Below are 19,233 nucleotides of genomic sequence, written 5' to 3'. Positions count from 1 at the left end.
GCAGTTGTTACATTTTTCTAAAATATACTTACTGACTACCCCGCCACAATAAAGCAAACAAAGATGCGGAAGCCTGATGAAAGGCATTAAAATAAGAGTCCCATCATTGTACCACTTCTTCTGTCGCTTGTAAAAGGAAGAGTTACACAAAATAGAGACATTTGTGTGATGCAGCGAACACTCAAATATTGTCTGTTGTTAAACGTATTGAGGTAGGCGCTAAATTAATTCAACACAGGAACAAAAATATATTCTTTAGAGGTTGAAGTGAATCGCTTCTGCTGGAGTTTTGATGACATTTAGAAAGAGAAGACTCGTTCATTTATATTCTTTTCTTCAACCATGATTATTATTTGATGTGAAAAGGTGTTTAAAGGGAGGAATGAGCCTTAATCACATATAACCACAGCCAAGTTAAACAGCGTATATAAATGGCTTCAGTTGGAAACAGCTGGATCTGCAGCAGAGCAGAGAAGACTCTACTCTGCAGACGTAAAGTGTGGACAGCAAATCAACAGCTACTTCACACAAAAGGTACATGGAGTTCAAACGTCCAACTCAGGCTCCAACTATGAAACACTTCAAGGAACTTTTAAGGTACTCTCATGGGCTTTGAGAAACATGGTCAGACTAAGTTTTAAAGTCCAAACCATGATTTGAAACAGCAAAGAGCTATGGTTAAAAGTATAAAAGGTAACGAGGACTTACTTTTAAGACGTCCTATCCTTTCAGACCATTTGTTCGGAGATGTATTATTCCGGTGAGAGTCAGGACGACTGGATGTTACAATCAGAGCCCTTCTCTCTTGCTCGCCCTCAGACCGTAAGTCGCCTTCACCCGGGCTGATGTAAGAAACCCCAGCACACATAGGAAAGAAATTGAGGGAGAGAAGAGAGAGAGAGAAGAGAGAGAGGGGGAGGCAAAAAAAACCTTCACATTCTGTGGATTCTTGGGAGAGTGCCAGAATCCCAGAATTCCACATGCCGCACATAAGGTTTCAATTAAGTGCGAATCCAACGCTCCATCAGAAAGCTTTCTTCTTCCTCCTGAAAAGAGTCTTTCTTTGACAGCTACAGGCTGAAGCAACCATAATTCAAGGTAACAGATGTATAGAACTTAAAAATGGTTTCTTGCTTCAGTGTTGCCATTTTTCAAGGCAAGCATAGATTTAGAATGCTGTAAATACATCACCTTGATCTTCAAATGCTGTAGATCTGATGATCACACACGCAAAACATACACTTTAAGATACTTTTTTTTCTTTAAAACAGCACTTCGTCACAGCACTAATAGTCAAACCAGATGAAAAGTGAAGGGTCAAGTGTCAAAGAGAGGTTGTCTTCTACTCACATCATACAGGGTGCCATCAGCTGATGATGTGGCCTCAACTGTTTGACCAGACTGAAGAAGTTAAAAAGTTATTTTGAAATGGTTTCATTCAAAACAATTGTTACTTTGAGGGTTTTCATTCTTAAAATGTTTCCTAAATGGCATCTGTACTACCTTCCACTGTATTCCAAATAACAGGAAAGAATGTATGGATATTATAATCCACTTGAATGGAGATTTTCTTCAGCTGCTTTTGACCATTTTTAGGCCGTCTAGCACTCTAGGGATAATAATGTTGGCTGTTGTTCTGCCAATTAATGGTCCTGAGTGAAATATCTCAACAACTATCCAATGGGTTGAACTGTGACATGTTTACTTACAGCTAAGGTCCCCAGAGAAGCCTTCTGACATGGTTCATCCCCTGAATGTTTCTCTAGCGTGGTTGTCTTAGGAAGACATTTAGTTTTGAGTGAAATGTTAATACAACAATCATGTTCCCTTCTAATCATTTGTTGACCTCCTATTTTCTCATTGGGTGCAATTCTCAAGGTTTACATTTTTTTATTTCGCCTGCATAAGCTGCCCTTTCTGTATGGTGCAAATCAGGGTTCCAACGCCTTCTTATACATCAAATGTAAGTAGCCTACTTTTCAAACACTTGCAGTTCCCGCATATTCAAGGATCCTACACAAAGATAGTTTGGATAATTATCTTCATAATTTCTTAAGGCAGGTGGTGCGAGAGTATGAATGAGGTATTTCATCCAGCAAAACGTAGCCTATTTACTAACATGAAATGAAAATATATCAAAATAACTTCGGTTCTGTTCTTCCACAAAATATATAAATGTAAGCACTTTTAATGACTTATGTCTATATTAAAAAAACGTTCAATGTCTTCTTAACTTTTTCAGAAACTTTTTAGGTAGCTGTGGAAATGTTAGCAACTATTAGCATGCTAACACGGGGCTAAGCTATTATACATCCATGTTTGTACCAGTCTATGGTTTGTACCATGGTTTGTACCCTGCTTAACATTCAGCTAAACTAAAGGCTAAAAGCACTGCTGTGCCGAAGTACAGCCTCACATACAGTAGCCTACCTGCCAACATGGCTCTGGACGCTGTGGACTCGTTTCACGTTGAATAGAAGATCTCTGTAGCACAACATTCACAGTACAAATAGTCTGAAAAGGCTTTTCTGCCTAAGTACACATAATGCAGTTATGGAGGGACTACATTAAAAAAACTAGTCAGAAAGGAGCCACAATAATATTTCCTGAATATCTCCAGAGCTGCATTGCATGCTCTGGCCCATCTTAAATATAAACCATGTGCTGGACAATCTGATTCAAGACACCAGAAACTGTAACTCACATAGTTTACTGATTTTTTTTGAAAATCTACCAATAGGCTACTTATTTCCCAGTGTTTTTTGTGTCTTCACACTCAAAGCCACGATAAACTGTAAACAGAATTCCCACACCGTATTAAACATAAAACTCAACAATTTTCCTGATCGATTCTCTCAAACTTGAGGACCACAATTACATATTTTGGAACAAAGATCATGGTTAAGTTACGTTAAAACAGGTATTTTTACAAGGAGAACTGGCTGTGGTACTTTCTCAAATGCAGGAGTTGTAGCATACTTCCTAACATTAAGAAAGAAAAATATCAAAAATACTTTATTTATAATCTTGAACAAAATACTGTATATATGCAAGCACTTTTAATGGCCTATGTCTATTTTTTTTAATATTATAAATGGTATTTATCTTTTTTACCCCTCAACTTCACACGGATCTGTGGGGACATTTGTGAGAATCAAATAGACATCCTGGATGCACACAGGTAACCACACACATTCAAAAGACAACATGTTCAGTTGGTTTTCCAATTAGGAAACTTCTTTAATAAAGAAGATAGAAATCATCTCTTAAAGCTGGATAATATCTGATCTTCAACGATTGCAAGCAGAAAAGAACCAGATATTATAAATACCCCCCACATCCCGTACCATGTACCTAGATTACATGCTAATAAGCACTTTTCTGATTATTTCTTCTCAGTTCAATGTTGTATAAAAATCACCAGGTAAAATGAGTAGATGGTCATTTCCACCTATAGAGCATCTATCAGTACATATAAAAATAAGTCTCATAAGCTAAATAAATAGATGCACCTGAAGACTGCTTCATCCAGTCAGTAAAAAAGGAATTTCGTACTTCATTTTATGCTATGTTCAAGTGCTCTTCATAACAAATATGAACTTAATATGATATTAACGTAGGAAGCAGAAAGAAAACGTGGCGCAGAAAAGTAAACGATTCAATTCATCTGGCTCAGAGAAGACAGTCTCTTTCATGAAAATGTGCACGCGATATTTGTTATTGCACAGTGATGACATCACAGTTTCCCCTCTGCAAAATGTTGAGAGACAAAGGGAGGTTGGTCTTTGGTGTTCCCTTTCTCTCTCTCCTTTATTGTCTAAACTCCGTTCTTCACCAGCTCGTGGACTCCCATCTCATCGATCATCACGTTTGGATGGAACTCTCGTCCCTTCACCAGATCTTCAAGACCCTTGAAAGAAGTAAATAACACCATCAGGACATTCACCAACCGCTCTTATGAAGAAATGTTCTTCCCACTTATGCATTTACCAATGTTTTCTTGTTTGTAAATAACCACACTGACATTTAATGGGGTGACGTCTGCGGGCTAGTTCAGGCTGTCAAATCGAGCACCAATAATACATTTACACGTGACACGCCTCGTCCCTCTTACAACCAACCAAACACATGCTCCTAAACCTCCCGCTCTGTTTAAGCTGCCACTTCTGCCTTTTCTTTTATTAATATGTTTTAGTTTCTTTACAGCATTGAAAGAAGCCTCTTAGTTTTATGACAATAAAGATTTTCTAATTCTGATTATTTAGGTAGAAAATCAATCTACGCACATTAATGACAACATGTATGTGCAACATAAAGGTTATCTTGTTTTCTTCAATTCTACAGTTATATAATATTAGGGATTTAAAGGAGAAACTGTTTTAAATCAAATCTAATAATTACAATTATATTTTTCCTTGTTTTATCAATTTAATTTTTTAGATCAAACTCTGTAATGTATTTACACTGGATCTGGATACAGCCTTCAATGATTGAATAATAGCATTCCTTCTTGTGTTACTTTATCACTTCTGACACTAAACATGACTGCTTGTTTGGTGTTCCTGCAGAAGTATGACAATTGCAGACCTATTTAAAGTTTTCTTAATGTTTGACAATGCTGAACCCTATTTTGACTCATTTGGGCCTTCTAGGCTTAATTATCTCAACTTTTCTTTTCAACTTCCATTTGTGCACACGACACTGCAGTCTCATGACCTTTTAATTTAACTGGCAACTTGGCTTTCAATTTAAATTGGAATTATTACAGGTTTCAAATTTGTATGTTTTTCCTCTACTGTGACATGTTTAAATGTTAAAAAAAAGTATTTCTTTCCCCCCTTATACTGCCTGTGCTGCGGCACCTCTTTTCACCCTCTGTCTGAAACCAGAGCCCAGTCTGCTCTAAATGGGTAGTTGGCTGGCTATGTTGTTAATTTGACCTCTTAGGCCCTTTCTAAAGAACACATTTGAGAACAAACATAGGAAAATACGAGTGGGTGTACAGATTATTCCAGGTCGACTGCAGGAGCAGAACAACATCTGGAGTTTACATTTTATACATTATTCCTCGCGTCCTTACCTCTCCCCCGTAGGACACCAGTGGGGAGATCTCACACTTGATTGGCAGGTCTGTTCCGTCCTTCAAGCTGTGTTGGAAAGGAACAAATTCAGGGAGAAAAAAAAAAAAAACAGAATGAGAAGAGTGATTGTCTCATGAAAGCACAGAGGGACGGTAGTTGAGAGAAGCTTTTGAGCATCCTTGACACAACTGTTCTTCGACTGCAGCTTGTGATTAGAGTTCAAAGGCAGAGAATTAGAGCTTCGTTATTCCCAAACATGACCAGTGATTATCCCTCTGACCCATAACAGACTTCCTCTAGAAGAAAACAAATGAATGACGGGTAATGTGGTGGTATCTCCTCCCATTTTTTCTTAAAAAACCAGGGGAACTTGCCAGCACATTCCCATCACTCAACTTGTTAATTTCTAGATAATCATTACAGACAAGAATCACTGACCACACATCAGGTGCTTCGGGTGTTTTCTGAGCAGCTGCCCACACAGCTGTATCATTAGAATGAAGGAAAAGCTGATTGAGCAAAAAGCACACCCTTTAAGAGCCAGAATAACATTCATGGGGGCTATAAATGTTATTGAAGCACATGCTAATGTATTATTAGGTCTGCGGAAAAAAGCAGGTGGATTTAAACCCAAAAGACTGACAAGCAAGCAATGAATGGATAGGCTTGTCATAACCATTTTGCACAAATCAACAGGTTCATCGTCTATTGCAAAGCTGCAAGCCACAAAGTCTAACTAGTACCCATTACCCAGCATGCAATATAACGTATTTATTAGTAGCAACCATCTGAGGGGATAATGATCTGTCAGCAGGTCATTATGACTGCACATCATCTGACCAGGACGCAGAGAGCACTGCGTATACAGTCGTCTAAACTGATCCTCGCTGTCATTCCCTTCATCACAACCGGCTGCAAAGAGACAGAAGATTGGCCGCAGCCTTTCATGCGTCCACGCAGATTCCTCTTTTCAGTGGTAATGAAGGCAAGCGGATCAGAAGAAGATATAGTGTTAACGTTTCAATAGCGAGAGGGAAAGAAAGACAGAACCCCATCACCATGCACTCGGTACTGCAGGGGACGATAATTACTTTCTGTTGCCATCATCTGTGACACTGCCTGCCGCTCCGTCTCTGGAAACATTTCACGGGACACACAGGAGCAAGACAAAGCATGAGAGAAGGGGAAGTGTGAGGCTAAAAGAATATAGTGTTTATAACACCAAAAAAAAGCCAATGCATATATACACAAAGTGTTAAAGGCTGGAGCAACCACGAAGAACCCGCTTCTGTGCTCATGCCAAACACGATGCGTGTGTGTGTGTTGTGAAGTGACATGCACGGTGCTGCGTTTTAACAGGCTGGCTGCGGTCACCTCGGTATGGCGGGCACATGTCTGCCGTTCTCGTCGATAAAGTGTCCCCCTGCGTTGAGCACCCAGCGGTGGTGCAGAGACATGAGGGCGTGTCTGGCTGTGGTGGGCGTATCTTTTGCATCCTGACTGTCGGCGTTCTTCAGCGGGGAAAACTCGTCCTCCCGCAGCACCTCATACACCACAAATGTCCTGTTTGACACACACAAAACAAGACATTAGCACAACAGAGTAAAGGGTGGACAATGAGAAGTTCTCAAAAAACTACACAACGCAGATTTAAAGCAGCATTTAGTTGATATGCAGGTAGCTAAATGGGCATATACGACCTAAAACGTTTTTCTGAATATCTGAATTGATCAAATTGAGGACCTACATAGTTGTATGGTTCATCAATTAAGGATTGCTTGATTGCTATTGGTGCTATTGGCAAGTAAAGTGCTCTAGTGTCTTGTACAAAATAATTAAACACATCAGCCTTTGCACTGTATGTCACACTGTGTTCTTACCGGTAAATTAAAATGTAGTCATTTTTTGTAGGAGCAAGAAGACAAAAAAAACATTGAGTTCTGCATTTTTAAAGGGCATTTGTGACAATGTATCCTTTCAGTTACAGCCAATCTCTCTGAAATAATTGTGTATAGAAAAAAAGAAAATATATTTTTTGGCCAGTGTGCGTAATGTAATCCAATTAAATGTTTTATGCCAAAATGCCCTCACAGACTGAAGCTGTTTCTAGGAGCTAAATAATCACATCAGGCCAATTTAAATATTTGGCACAAGGCCACATATACTGTATATGACCTATATTCACACAGCAGACTGGGAGATCCTAAAGCCAGCAATGTTGAGAAAAATATCCAGTTGCAAATTAAGTTAGCTCATCTGGATTCTGCTAAAGCTGCTACTCTGCCAGCTTGGGCACTACTGTAATCCATCTCCTCGACAACACAGAAAACGTTTTCTATTTATTTTAAAAACTAAAGAAAGCCTTGAGGGAAGCTGACATGGCTGCATAGTTTTTCCATCACTCAATCTTTACAGGAATCCTTTCATTAGATGTATAGTTCTATTAGTGGCAACGTGACTCAGAGCTGATGTAATGCAGCGCTGGAGGAGGAGGAATGAGTGAACAGCTCATAAACCTCCATCTTCCTGCACAGAGCTTGGCAGGCTCTGTCTGCTGGACCAGACCTTGAAGAAATGGCAGCACTGGGGCATGTGGATAGAGATCAGGACTGGAAAATGGAGTTGGTTCATGCATGGAAGGACAGATCAAGGACTAGTAAAACCCAGAGTCTGAGGGCTGCCAAAAGAACATATGCAATCCAGCCACCTCTCAAAAGGAGAATAGGATATTCATTGTATTCTCCATACTTTAAGACCGTTACTTTGAGGTGAGAGGCTGTCTGCTGCTGATGCTCTCTCACACTCTGTGCCCTCTATGGAAAAAAAAAACGCACTGTAACTCACTTGGCGAACTGGAAGATGTCAAAGACAAACTTTTCCATTTTAATTCCATTTGGTTTGTCTGGTTTGATTAGTTGACCCTCTCCATTCACATATGGGATTTTCTTCTGGGCCACGTGGTGCTGCAGCTGTGGCTCGTACTTCCTGTTGGACAAACAAAGAAAAAAGAAGCTGGTTCATGGCAGCGTATTAACTTTATAATCATATGGAGCTACTGTTCTCAAAACAAGAAAGCACAACTACTGATGAAAGAGCACAATACTTCATGAAAGCGTTCCAAATGTTCAGGGTGCATTGTTCTTACTGCACTACGTCTTTCAGAAAAGAGAAGCTGAAGAAGTGATTGGCCACGTTTCCTGCGTTGAACATCAGCCGGCCGTCAGCGCTGCGCTTCTCAGCGGTTGCCAGGGTGATCTCGCTGTACTCTACCACTTGATAACGTCCATCCACTTTGCAGACCACGCCCACCGCCTCTGTGGGATTGTTCTTCTCCACCACCTGGAAAAGATTAAAACCAGAAGACTTTATAGCTGACCTGAACAGAGTATCTGAGAGGGCTCTGTGATTCACAGTTGCACTGGATCGAATAAGCAGGGTCTTAAACAAAAGGCTTAACAGCCACTGATGCAATAGATAATGTCAAACTGTTAACAAATCTCGAAGCATTCGACCGAACACAACAGAGCCGGCCAGCTAACCAATCAGAGCAGACTGGACTCTGGTTTCAGACAGAGGGTGAGAAGAGTATTTCACAGTATGAGAAAAATGAAGCACTAGTTGAAAGAGTACAAATAAGCCTAAAGTTGAAGTTTCTCTGATATTTTAAGTCGGATCAAAAAAGATATTTTCTTAAGTGTATTTACTTTTTAAAGCCGATAAGTTCAAGTCTTCACTGAATGAAAAGTAAAAACCCTTCTCCCCATCTGCTGCTGGATGCTAATGACAGAGTGGAGTCCTGATGAGGGGTTGGTGAGCGGGGTGGAGTGAGGGGGAGGGGAGGGGAGGGGAGGGGGAGCCACATGAAATGGAGTTCAGTCATTTATGATGGGAGGGTGGGACTCTGCTCTGATCTGATCCTTCCATCTCTGCTCCACCGCACAACTCAAATGTCAAATAGGAGTCTGGACAGTGTTTAGTTCCACACAGTTAAATATTCAGATGTATTCTGCGTGCGCTGGAAAATATACAAAGTAGGATGAAAACTCTCTGTGGTCCTGCTAATAACGAGTCTTCTAGAGTCAGTCTGAGGATCTCACAAGAACTAGATCTTACAAACATGACCTCAGATACGTTTGATTTAAGAAGTAGAAGCAACACGTATAAAAAGAACTGAGAATACAATAAATTGTGTATTAAGATGTTTTTGATGGAGTTCCCAGGGCATACAAATAATTAGATTTTTCCAATTAAGAACATTCTGGCAGCAATGGTTAGTCATAAATGCATGAATAACTCTAAAGTTCCAACCCCAAAAAGCACAATAGGGATGATTTGAGAGCTTGATTTAATGGAAGCAAACATTTAGTTTAAAAAAAATAAACAGTGTAGTTTCATCCAGTTTTATTTTGGTTTAATACATTTGAAGATACTTGTTTATATATAATATACTGTACGTGGCATTGTATTTAGTTTTGACTTGGCGCAGGCTCCTTAGGACTTCTGCTGGACGTTGCCCTTTATAGACAGAATCATATAAAACAGCTAAGCTTCCTGGATATAAGATGATGAATCTGAAATGAACATTCAGGCTGGCTACGTGGTGACTCAGGAGACAATCAGGCATACGTGCCTCAGTTGCACTCACACAGGTTTCTCACTGCTGGATTTAAAATACACTGGCGGGACATGTTTGTTTCCATGGCACTGAGGTTCTTAGTAAATGACAGCTTCTCGTTGGAGTTACTTTTCTCTGAGTTACAAGATTATTATCTTGTTAACTCAGAAAAAGAGGCCAAAAACGTTATCTCAAGTGAACGCATTCTTTTTATTATCTGTCCCTCTAGATTAATGTTTATAACTGTTTGAATCACCTATTTGTGGCAACCATGGCAATAACTATTTTTACAACCAATCTGATTACAACTCTCAATCCTTGATCTGTTCAGCAAGTCACTTCCAGCTGCCAGCTTTTTACAACTATTTGTTCTGAATTGTGATGGACACGTCTTCCCTAACACTTTCTTGGTTACTGAACTTTGTCACTTTTAAACATAAAACATAGTCTTATTTGTTCTCCCTCCTACCCTCTGTGTTCTCAACCTGCACAGGCTCAACAAGTGACTGCATTTCTGATCAAAATAAAAGAGAGAACATTTGGGATTCAAGCCTTTGCTTTAATGTACATGGTATCTATCCACAATGTAATGGGATACTTTCTATAGTCTATGGTGATTCATATGTGAAAGAGGAAAGTCTCGGTCACACAAAACGGACCAGTTTTTCCGGTGGGTCAACGCCCTTAACACATCTCACATTGATGGACCCGTTTGGTGAGGCTGCACCGATACATATTACTAGTCAAACAACAACAAAGAGATAAATCAAACAAAAAGAGAAAGAAATCTACTTTAATCATGAACATGTTTTATTCACTAGTAGAAAATAAGTTTCCGGTTCAACCGTTTTATTTGAGAATCTTTTTTGATTTCTAAAATGAAAGCACACTCGGTCCTAAGTGGTATCTCAATATCAAACTCATGTGATCTGAGACCTGATGAAAAGTTAAAGATGACTGAGGTCCTAACCTCATATTTCCTATAAAGCTGTAGACAAGAAGGCTAAAGTAGACAAAGAGGCCTACATCGCCTCCCAGTGGTGAGCTGTGGAGGTTTTTATAGAAACTGATAGTTTAACTGCAAACCAACCACATATTTTAATACAAGACACACACAGCAGTACCAGTAACCTTTCAGGAGCTTGAGGAATTTAGAAAAACTAGAGCGACTGATCAGACTGGATCCCAGTCTTTACACCAGGGGTGCCCAACCTTTTTTGAACCGAGAGCTACTTTTCTTTTTAAAGTTACCAGTTTGCCGAGATCTACCAGTCCAAATAGAGAGGCGTAGCCATTACTGACAGCCTACTACCAGGTAAATACACACTACTTTTATAAAACTGACCTTTGTACGATTAATACTTCATAAAATACTATCCTTTATCTTACCTCTTTCTAATCTACACACATACAAGTATTTAACTGAAGCTACACAACAGTGTTGTTGATACAGAGTTGGAGTTTATTCACACGTCACATACTACAGTGGGTAATGTTTTCAAGAAACATTGAACAGTGCTGCCACATATGACACAGGAAAAAAAGAAAAGACTCTGAACCCTTTCTTTGCCATTATATAAAAATATTGTTGCTCCAAAAGTATAAATTAGGCTTACTAATAAGACAACTCAGATCTGAGGCTACACAGGAATCTGCTGCCAAAGTGCAATAAAAATGACTAAATTAATAGAATCAAACCCTTTTTTGTTGCATTTTAGTAGAGTATAAAAAGAAATGCCTTTAAAAAATAGGATGCAAGCAACACTAGCTTCTTAACCTGAATTGATAATAGACTATAATCAATTTAAGTTTGCATTCTTATACCATTTTGTACAATAATTATAATGAATAAGTTCAAACAAACAAAAACTTACACCTGATTAATAACGGTATCTAACTTGAGTTTTTATTATATCAAAAACCTGTTGAAATGCTACTGTTATTTTTACTGTCCCCCAAAAGCGCGTCGGCAGCCTCCAGGAATGCTTCTTTCACAACTTCGCCGTCTTTGAAAGACTTCATGTGTTTCGCAAGAACGTGACCGACACGCATAGGCGGCGCGTGAGGCTCAGGTTTGGGAAGGCTAAATAACTGTTTGTACCTGACGCTGCCCGCCTCCGGCGTCTATAGAAAAGAGATCAACTCAGTGTGCGGAGTTTAAATCTCTCAAGTCATATTACAGGATAAAGGAAATACAGTTTAAACTGCCGTATGCAGAGAAGACGCCGACGTGTCGCACTTACTGTATCATTCATATTAGCCTACATCATCAATCACAAAGCTGTGATGCGTTCAAGTGCATTATTCTGGCACAGGACGATTATGTATCAGGACATTAACGACAAAACAGAATATTGTTGTTCTATTTTTAGACAGATCTCGCGATCGACTGGGAATCTGCCTGCGATCGACCGCGATCGACTGGTTGGGCACCCCTGCTTTACACACATCAATATTTGTATAGCTAATGTGTCTTCAACCTACTTGATAGATTCTAACCATTGTGTGCATGCATTCTTACAGTATTATCATGACTTCCTGATACAAGGTAACTGAGCTTATCATTATTGCAGGTGCACAATAATTAGACAGATCATCTTTACGACTGGAATCTAAAACCTGCTGCTGCTAATCTTACTATCTCAATGATGTAATATGACAGCTCGACTGTTTTTTGACCTAGCAAAGTGTTCCCACCCTACACCACTCCTCCGCTCCCTTTACTGGCCTACCATGCGGTGAAGGGGTCTGCTCCTTCTTCAGGACATGGTCAAACCATACACACCAACACGCTTACTTTGCTCGGCATCAGTGGACCCGGGTACCCCTCAACAAAAACACGCCTGTATGATATCCTGGCTCCACATTTCTCATTGATATCAGGACATCAGAAAGTCTACACTTGCTCAGTTGTAACTTGGCCATTACATTTGCTTAAGCTTAATAGAATAAAACTAAAAAGAACATTATTACTACAATAATACATGTAAAAAGTTACACTAGGCAGCATCATGTTGTGATCGAGATGGACTACTCTAGTCACACTAGGAAATCACAGTTTTAGCTTCTTTTAGGTTTTCAATTATGCTCTGAATGTCTCATATTTATGATTTTAATCGCTCTAAATATACATCAATTGTCCCTCAGAAAAAGTCCATCATTTATAATAATTTATAATAATTCATCAGTTTAAATTAAAGTTGGCCTTTTTAAAAAAAAATTAAATCCACAATGCCTGTTACTTGTCACTGCCTGCTTCACTTTCTGTGGAACAAGTGGGAGGGTAAGCAGTCTTTCGACCAAAGATCTACTTATAAATAATAGTAAAATACTTACAATAGTTGCCTAATTTTTATGAGCAACTATGTAGAAATACTGGGATGAAAATGATGTAAAATAAAAGAAAAAGATGAACAGTAATTGATGTTGTCAGTGTTAGAAATGAAGCCTTTTCAGTACAGACCCACCTAATTAGCACCAACATTCAGATAAGACATATTTTACATCAATATAAAAGGTGTGTGACCAACCTTAGCTCCACAGTCTGCTCCCTTCTTCACACAGAAACCAATAAAGGAGGGGTCAGCCACTTTGACCAGGATGTTATCCACGCAGTACACATGGACGAATCCAACTCCCCTCCGCTCCATGTCGTCCATGATGCTTTGGTTCCCCAGAGCTCTGTAAAGACCCCCGTTCCCATCTGAAAAACAAACACAGAGACACATGTTGGAATCAAGTTTGGCAAATAAGACACAAAGACACTTTTATGGGAGCAAAAGTCACAAATCCTGCAGTGGGCTCACCAGGGGCCATGGAGAGCTTTCCTGTGTTCTCCAGGATGATCTTGCCGCTGTAGTCCATGGCTGGTAGCATGCCCTGCTGGAAGAAGATGATGTTGTTCTTTTCCAAGCCAAAATAGTTGCTTTTTGAGAAGTATTCCTTTGTGGACTCCATTGTTCTGCCGCTGGTCATGATGTACCTGAAGGCAAAGTGGGGGGAATGTAGTTAAAGAGCGCTATTCGGACGCAAGGCCATTTTCTTTTGAGACAGATACACATATTAACAATAAGATGTTAAGAAAATATTGAGAGGCCATTTAAAAACAAAAAGAAAGAACAAGCATTTAAGAAGTTAAACATTAAAAATCAAATGCATTTTAAAAAACAATAGCCTCAGTAAATAATAGCAAGTAAATATAGTTATCAGTAAATAAAGTGTTTTATAACAACAGGTTGCTGAGAGAAAACCCTTCAAGTAAATGCTAAAATGTCTTTTAATCTTTAAAATGCAAAAGACATTTATTTAGCGCCTCTTCACAGAAATACAATTTACAACAAAGTGGACATCAACCCAAGCCAGAGACATATACATTTGAAGTATATGACAGACAATCAAAAGGAAAGAACTTCCTTACAGAAACGGACCTGACTTCAATTCTGACCTAATTCCCAGTGACTGTTGAACTCTAACTGCATTGTTATGTAAACTTTATGCACTGCACAAATGTCCTGTTAAATCCATCACCCAAACTGTCCTTTGATCCACCCTACGGGGAATTAATCCTTTTCCTGTAATTCCTTGACTGAGTTTCCTTTTGAGGCAGTGCTTTGACCCAGTTAATCGTCAAGCAACACAACTACAACAAATGGCTTTGATTCTTAATATGAGAAGACAAGACAGTATTTGGTAGCTTTGATCTTTTCTTCTTCTTCAAATAAAGCAGCGAAAGACACATCATCTCATCTCATTAGTCATCTCTTCCTAAATAAGCGTCCTAAAGCACAACATGACTTCTTACCAGGGAATACAGCACTTGATTTTGTGCTTCTGCTCAGCCAGCTGCTGCAGCTTCAATATGCGCTCGGCCTGGATCTGAAAGAGGGTTTTGTGGGACGGCAGCCGCACGTCGTACATGCCTTTGGGGTAAGAGACCCCCAGTCTGGTTCCCTGGCCCCCGGCCAACAGCAGGACCGCCACTTTACTCTGAGAGATGCAGTGTAGACCTGAAGGAGCACAGAGCAGGACAGTCACTATACATAGAAGCAAGAATATTTGCCCTATAAAGTGTTCATGGTAGAGTTTGTGAAACACTTATAAAATGCAAGAACCAAAAATGTCTTGACTTCCGAAGTAATTTACATCAAAATGTTAACTTTATTTGCAAAAAATAAGATTTACAAATTCCTTTGTACCCATGGCAATTAATATACCCATGGCAATTAATATACTTGTATCATTGTATATTTGTATCATAGGCTCGTCTTAGATCAATTATAACAAACGTTGCTAATCAAATGCATTAATAAGATGTCCATCATGTTATGACTACTCCTAAACTACATTGCTGACATAAGCCCTAAAATCTAATTACTCTACACAAGAGTGTTTGCTTTTATTGTGGTTCATGGGTTGAACGCTTTATAACAGGGTCAGTTTATCTTACACAAACAGCTGTGACCCTGATAGCTCTTCTTTCTTATAAGTACCAATAGACAAGGTTTATGTCAGTGGCCTGGGCGGGCCTGCTAGACTTTGACTCCACACACAGACACATCCCTGAACACAGATTTGGTACTGACAGAGCACAGTGATCTCATAAATGAGGGTCAAACAGCAACTCTATTTACGTCAGACCCAAATCAGAAACAGATGTTCTCTGCTGCTTGCCTCTATTGTCATCCTCTCCTAGGAGGAAAACCCCCACTAAAGAGACTCACTGAATGGTCAGACCCCCACTGCAAAGGGGGATTGCGCAAATTATAATGAACAACGCAAGCTTACTCTTATTTCATAACTACGCAGGAGACTGGGAAAATGTTCTGCAAAAACACAGCGAGCAAAAGAGTTCTGTTGATGATGTGGATTTCTAGAAAAACTATTAAACATTACATGTCATTTGTTAGACGCTTCTATCCAAAGCGACTTACATACATGCAGTACTGTGGACAATCCCCACAGGAGCAATTATGGGTGAAGTGTCTTGCCCAGGGACACGCTGACTGCAGAGGGACTCACTGCAGTCAGCGTGTCGTTGTGTCCCTGGGCGTTGTGTCCCTGGGCATGTCGTTGCTATCCCCTGATTCGAAGTCCATCATACTATCCACTGAGCCACAGCCTCCTTTAATATGTTTTTGTTAAATGTTGATTTTGTGTGGGAAGTCATCTACAAGAACGCCCTCTGTCCCATAAATGAAATCAAGCATATGGGTTACCATGTGATGTTTTAATCCCTTTAAGGCTTCGCTGTTTGACACCAGGAAATATTCCCTCTCCCTCACCTGTGGGCCAATTCTTTTGGTTCACAGCCAGACTTAATTGCTCAGTGTCTCTAGGATTATTGTTCCTGCAGTAACTAGGCAAGTCTTGCGATAACTCATATGTTAATTCCTACTGTATTAAATTGTAATACATTCAATACAACTAAATATTGTCTTTTTTTACAGAGGACATAAGCCACTATAGTAACTTCCGAGCAGCCATAGAGATTGGTTTCCTTAGAGCGTGTAGTACGTTGCTCAAATAGAGGTGTTACATTCAGGCGTACACAGAAGCTGTATGAATGCACTTTCTGTGGGCAGGAACAGTTGAATGGAGCTCACCTGTTAGCTCCCAGTCTTTGAGGCTCTCCCTGTCCCTCGTCACACTGCCCAGCACCTCTCTGGGCACCGGCTCCATGCGAGCGTCCATCTTCTCTTGTTTGCTGCTGCTGGACGTCTCCATGGCCTTCTGGAAGAATCCATTGATCTCCTTAAAGTCCATCCCCTGCAGGTCATGGTTCAGATCGGCCTGCTCCTTGGGGCCCAGCTTCTTCCAAAACTGCAGGAGATGAGACTGGCCGGCTTCAGCCAACCTCATGGCGAGTCCGCTGGCGTTTGGGTCCATGATGAACAGGGCTTCTGGTTAACTCTGCCACACTGAAAGACAGATTTAAAAATAAAATATGTGGTTACTAATTAGGATATCGGAGTCATCTAGCTAGATCAGAGACAATTCTCCTAACTGTCCCAAACACTGGAGCAGAGCCGAGTAAATCATTCTTCACCTTTTGACACCCTGCAAGCCTGGAATGAGCTTCAAGGCATACTACTACTTTAGTGAAACCTGAGGACTCTTGACATATTTGTAAAATACGTTTTTAAATGGGGCAGTGGTGGCGAAGTCGATAGGGACTTGGCTTGGCAACTGGAAGGTCACCAGTTCAAGTCCCGGCAAGACCAAGTGCTACCGAGGTGTCCCTGAGCAAGGCACCGTTCCCCACACTGCTCCCCGGGCACCGTTCAAAATGGCAGCACACTGCTCCTAACACTAGGATGGGTCAAATGCAGAGAAACAATAACCCCACGAGGGATTAATAAAAGTCCATCTTAATCTTAATCATAAATAATGTTGATGCTTTTATCGAGTGACTTTATTTTCCTTGATTCTCGTAGCCTCTCGTAGTTGGATGTTTCATATTGTTTTTTGGCCTCTTTTTACACTACCTTTAGTGCATGTACTATATGAAACTTTTGTTTTGCTTATCACCTCGATCAAGGCTCCCAAACAGATTATAAACTGTATCTTATCAGGAAGTTAATAATTAAATAAAAGAACAATTGAAAATCTTCAAATCATATTTCTTGAAATGTGAGGGTTATAAAGACAAGAGCCGAAATGTATTCCACCATTTCTCACATATCATAGATGTCGGATTTTAAAGACTGCTATTTGTAGACTAAATCTGATTTTGTTTAGGAATAAACACAAACAGTTTGTATGGTAAATAAATAAATGCAGTCATAATGAAAGGAATTTGGTATTTTCCATCACATAACTACCAACTGGTCCTAATATAGGAAAGACAAAAGTTCTTCAATGGCAAGCCAAAACGTTTTAAAGTAGGTGTTGTTCTGTTGACTTATGAGTTATTATGACCTCAGTATCAGATTGCCTCACTGCTGCTTGTTAAACCAGAACAATCAGTGACAACACAATGCACACCCAGCATAACATTTACCTCTTATTCTGGAACCGTAGGCAATGAAATTATTTTAATAAATGGTGCAATGATTAATGAATGTGTTTTTTTGAACCCACAATGAGCATCTTGCTAAACCAGGAATTCCTCACACTAATACTGGAGGAGACGTTTTAGCATTGTAATGGGATGATAAGGGCTACAGCAAGATGGAGCAATATATATATTTTAAATACACAGCTGTTTGACACGTGAATGGTATAGCCTTATTTCTAATTCAAAGCATTCGTGATACTTTCAAACGTTGTTTCCATGAGGCGGTGTGAGAAACCTTCGGTAGGATTATGAAGGTTTCACATGTACAGAGGTGGGAGAAGTAATCAGATTGTGTACTTAAGTAAAAGTAGAAGTACCAGTGATTAGGAATACTCTGTTACAAGTAAAAGTCCTTTGTTAGAATCATAAATGATATGTTTTGATTGTAATTATTGATGCATTAAAGTGTTATCAAAGCTGCAGCTAGTTTTCATTACTTTGTATGTATACTGCAGGGTAGCTTGTGAATGTCACTCCAGGTGTAAATGAAGTCTTATTTAAGTGTTGAATATATTTAAAATTATAAGTCAAAATCACTGTTAACCTTTGAATTGTAGTGGTGGGGTAGAAGTAAAAAGGGTTAGGGTAAAACATGGAAATACTCTACTATGGAAGTACAAGCCCCTCAAAATGAGGTAGACTTGAGGAAATGTAGTTACTTTACACCACTGAGCAGAGGACATTTAATATTAGCATGGAAACATTAATTGAGATAATATAGGATAAGAAGGACTTTTGCTAACCCCCGTGGGGAAATTCAGATCGTATAGCAGCAACCGAATTAGACAGAAACACAGATAGTACAAATGCGATATAAACGGGCATAATAAGAATACAAGTAAAATAAAACAATGTGTTAACGGTTGAATAGAAATAACAAAAATAACGTGAGATAAATTCTGTTCCGGTACATTAAGCTGTGTTCTTATAACAAAAAGTGTGGTTTCTCTGCAAACTACATTCATCCTCTTTCTGGTGTCAGCAGTGACAGCTGAGCAGATATTAGCAGCTAACCGCTAACTGTGCAGCTAACAGTTAGCGCAGCTCAATGAAAACTTAAAAGATAACATGCCTGGAATATTAAACTCTTACCTCTCTTGACAACTACTCCTCTTGGTTTAAAGACCATTAATGCTAGTCTTTGAGGGGTTTATTGTACTGGAGAGTTCGCCTCCCACCCGGACACCACCTCCTCTACGTCAGTGTCAGTGACGTGGCACAGGCGTATTCAAGTGCTTCAAATGCTGGTCGGAAATTCCGTTGAGTTAATCCTCAAATTAGGTTTATAAAAGTGATAAAACAAGAACTTTCTGATATTATTGGTGATTTAATTTAGTAAACACTGTATGTATAAATATTAATATTTAAGTGTTCAGGACCATATCAACGGATGGAAGAATTCACTCAAAATATCACTTCAATGCTGAACCGACGAAAACTATGGACTGTAAACGCCCCGTAACTTTTGTTTTATTATATTT

At 39.5% G+C, this 19,233-nt stretch overlaps 2 protein-coding genes across 4 annotated transcripts in view; both read right to left on the bottom strand.

The window, feature by feature from the left end:
* The window catches only part of ddr2a (discoidin domain receptor tyrosine kinase 2a), a 34,430-nt gene extending 33,583 nt beyond the window's left edge, over positions 1-847 (bottom strand). For both annotated transcript variants that reach the window (XM_034081709.2, XM_034081710.2), the window contains exon 1: positions 709-847. The gene's annotated coding sequence lies outside the window, so the exon portion shown is untranslated. The remainder of the gene's footprint in view (positions 1-708) is intronic.
* A 2,240-nt stretch (positions 848-3,087) lies between these two features.
* On the bottom strand, positions 3,088-18,945 carry uap1 (UDP-N-acetylglucosamine pyrophosphorylase 1). 2 transcript variants are annotated; one of them, XM_034081839.2, is made up of 11 exons: positions 18,845-18,945; positions 16,299-16,613; positions 14,498-14,702; positions 13,503-13,678; positions 13,227-13,399; positions 8,227-8,420; positions 7,926-8,066; positions 6,456-6,644; positions 6,173-6,214; positions 5,081-5,147; positions 3,088-3,910 (listed from the first exon to the last, which is right to left on the bottom strand). In XM_034081839.2, the coding sequence occupies exons 2-11, from the start codon at positions 16,579-16,581 to the stop codon at positions 3,818-3,820; spliced, it is 1,563 nt and encodes a 520-aa protein (XP_033937730.1). In that variant the 5' UTR covers positions 16,582-16,613; positions 18,845-18,945; the 3' UTR covers positions 3,088-3,817. The 2 variants fall into 2 exon arrangements, with proteins under 2 accessions (XP_033937730.1, XP_033937732.1); XM_034081841.2 differs by lacking the exon at positions 6,173-6,214 and having other exon boundaries at positions 3,089-3,910.
* Between the last annotated feature and the right edge of the window lie 288 nt (positions 18,946-19,233).

The sequence above is a fragment of the Pseudochaenichthys georgianus genome, chromosome 4 (genome assembly GCF_902827115.2).
Source record: "Pseudochaenichthys georgianus chromosome 4, fPseGeo1.2, whole genome shotgun sequence".
Lineage (NCBI taxonomy): Eukaryota > Metazoa > Chordata > Actinopteri > Perciformes > Channichthyidae > Pseudochaenichthys > Pseudochaenichthys georgianus.
The sequence above is the reverse complement of the archived record's forward strand: the minus strand, read 5'-3'. Positions and strand labels throughout refer to the sequence as shown.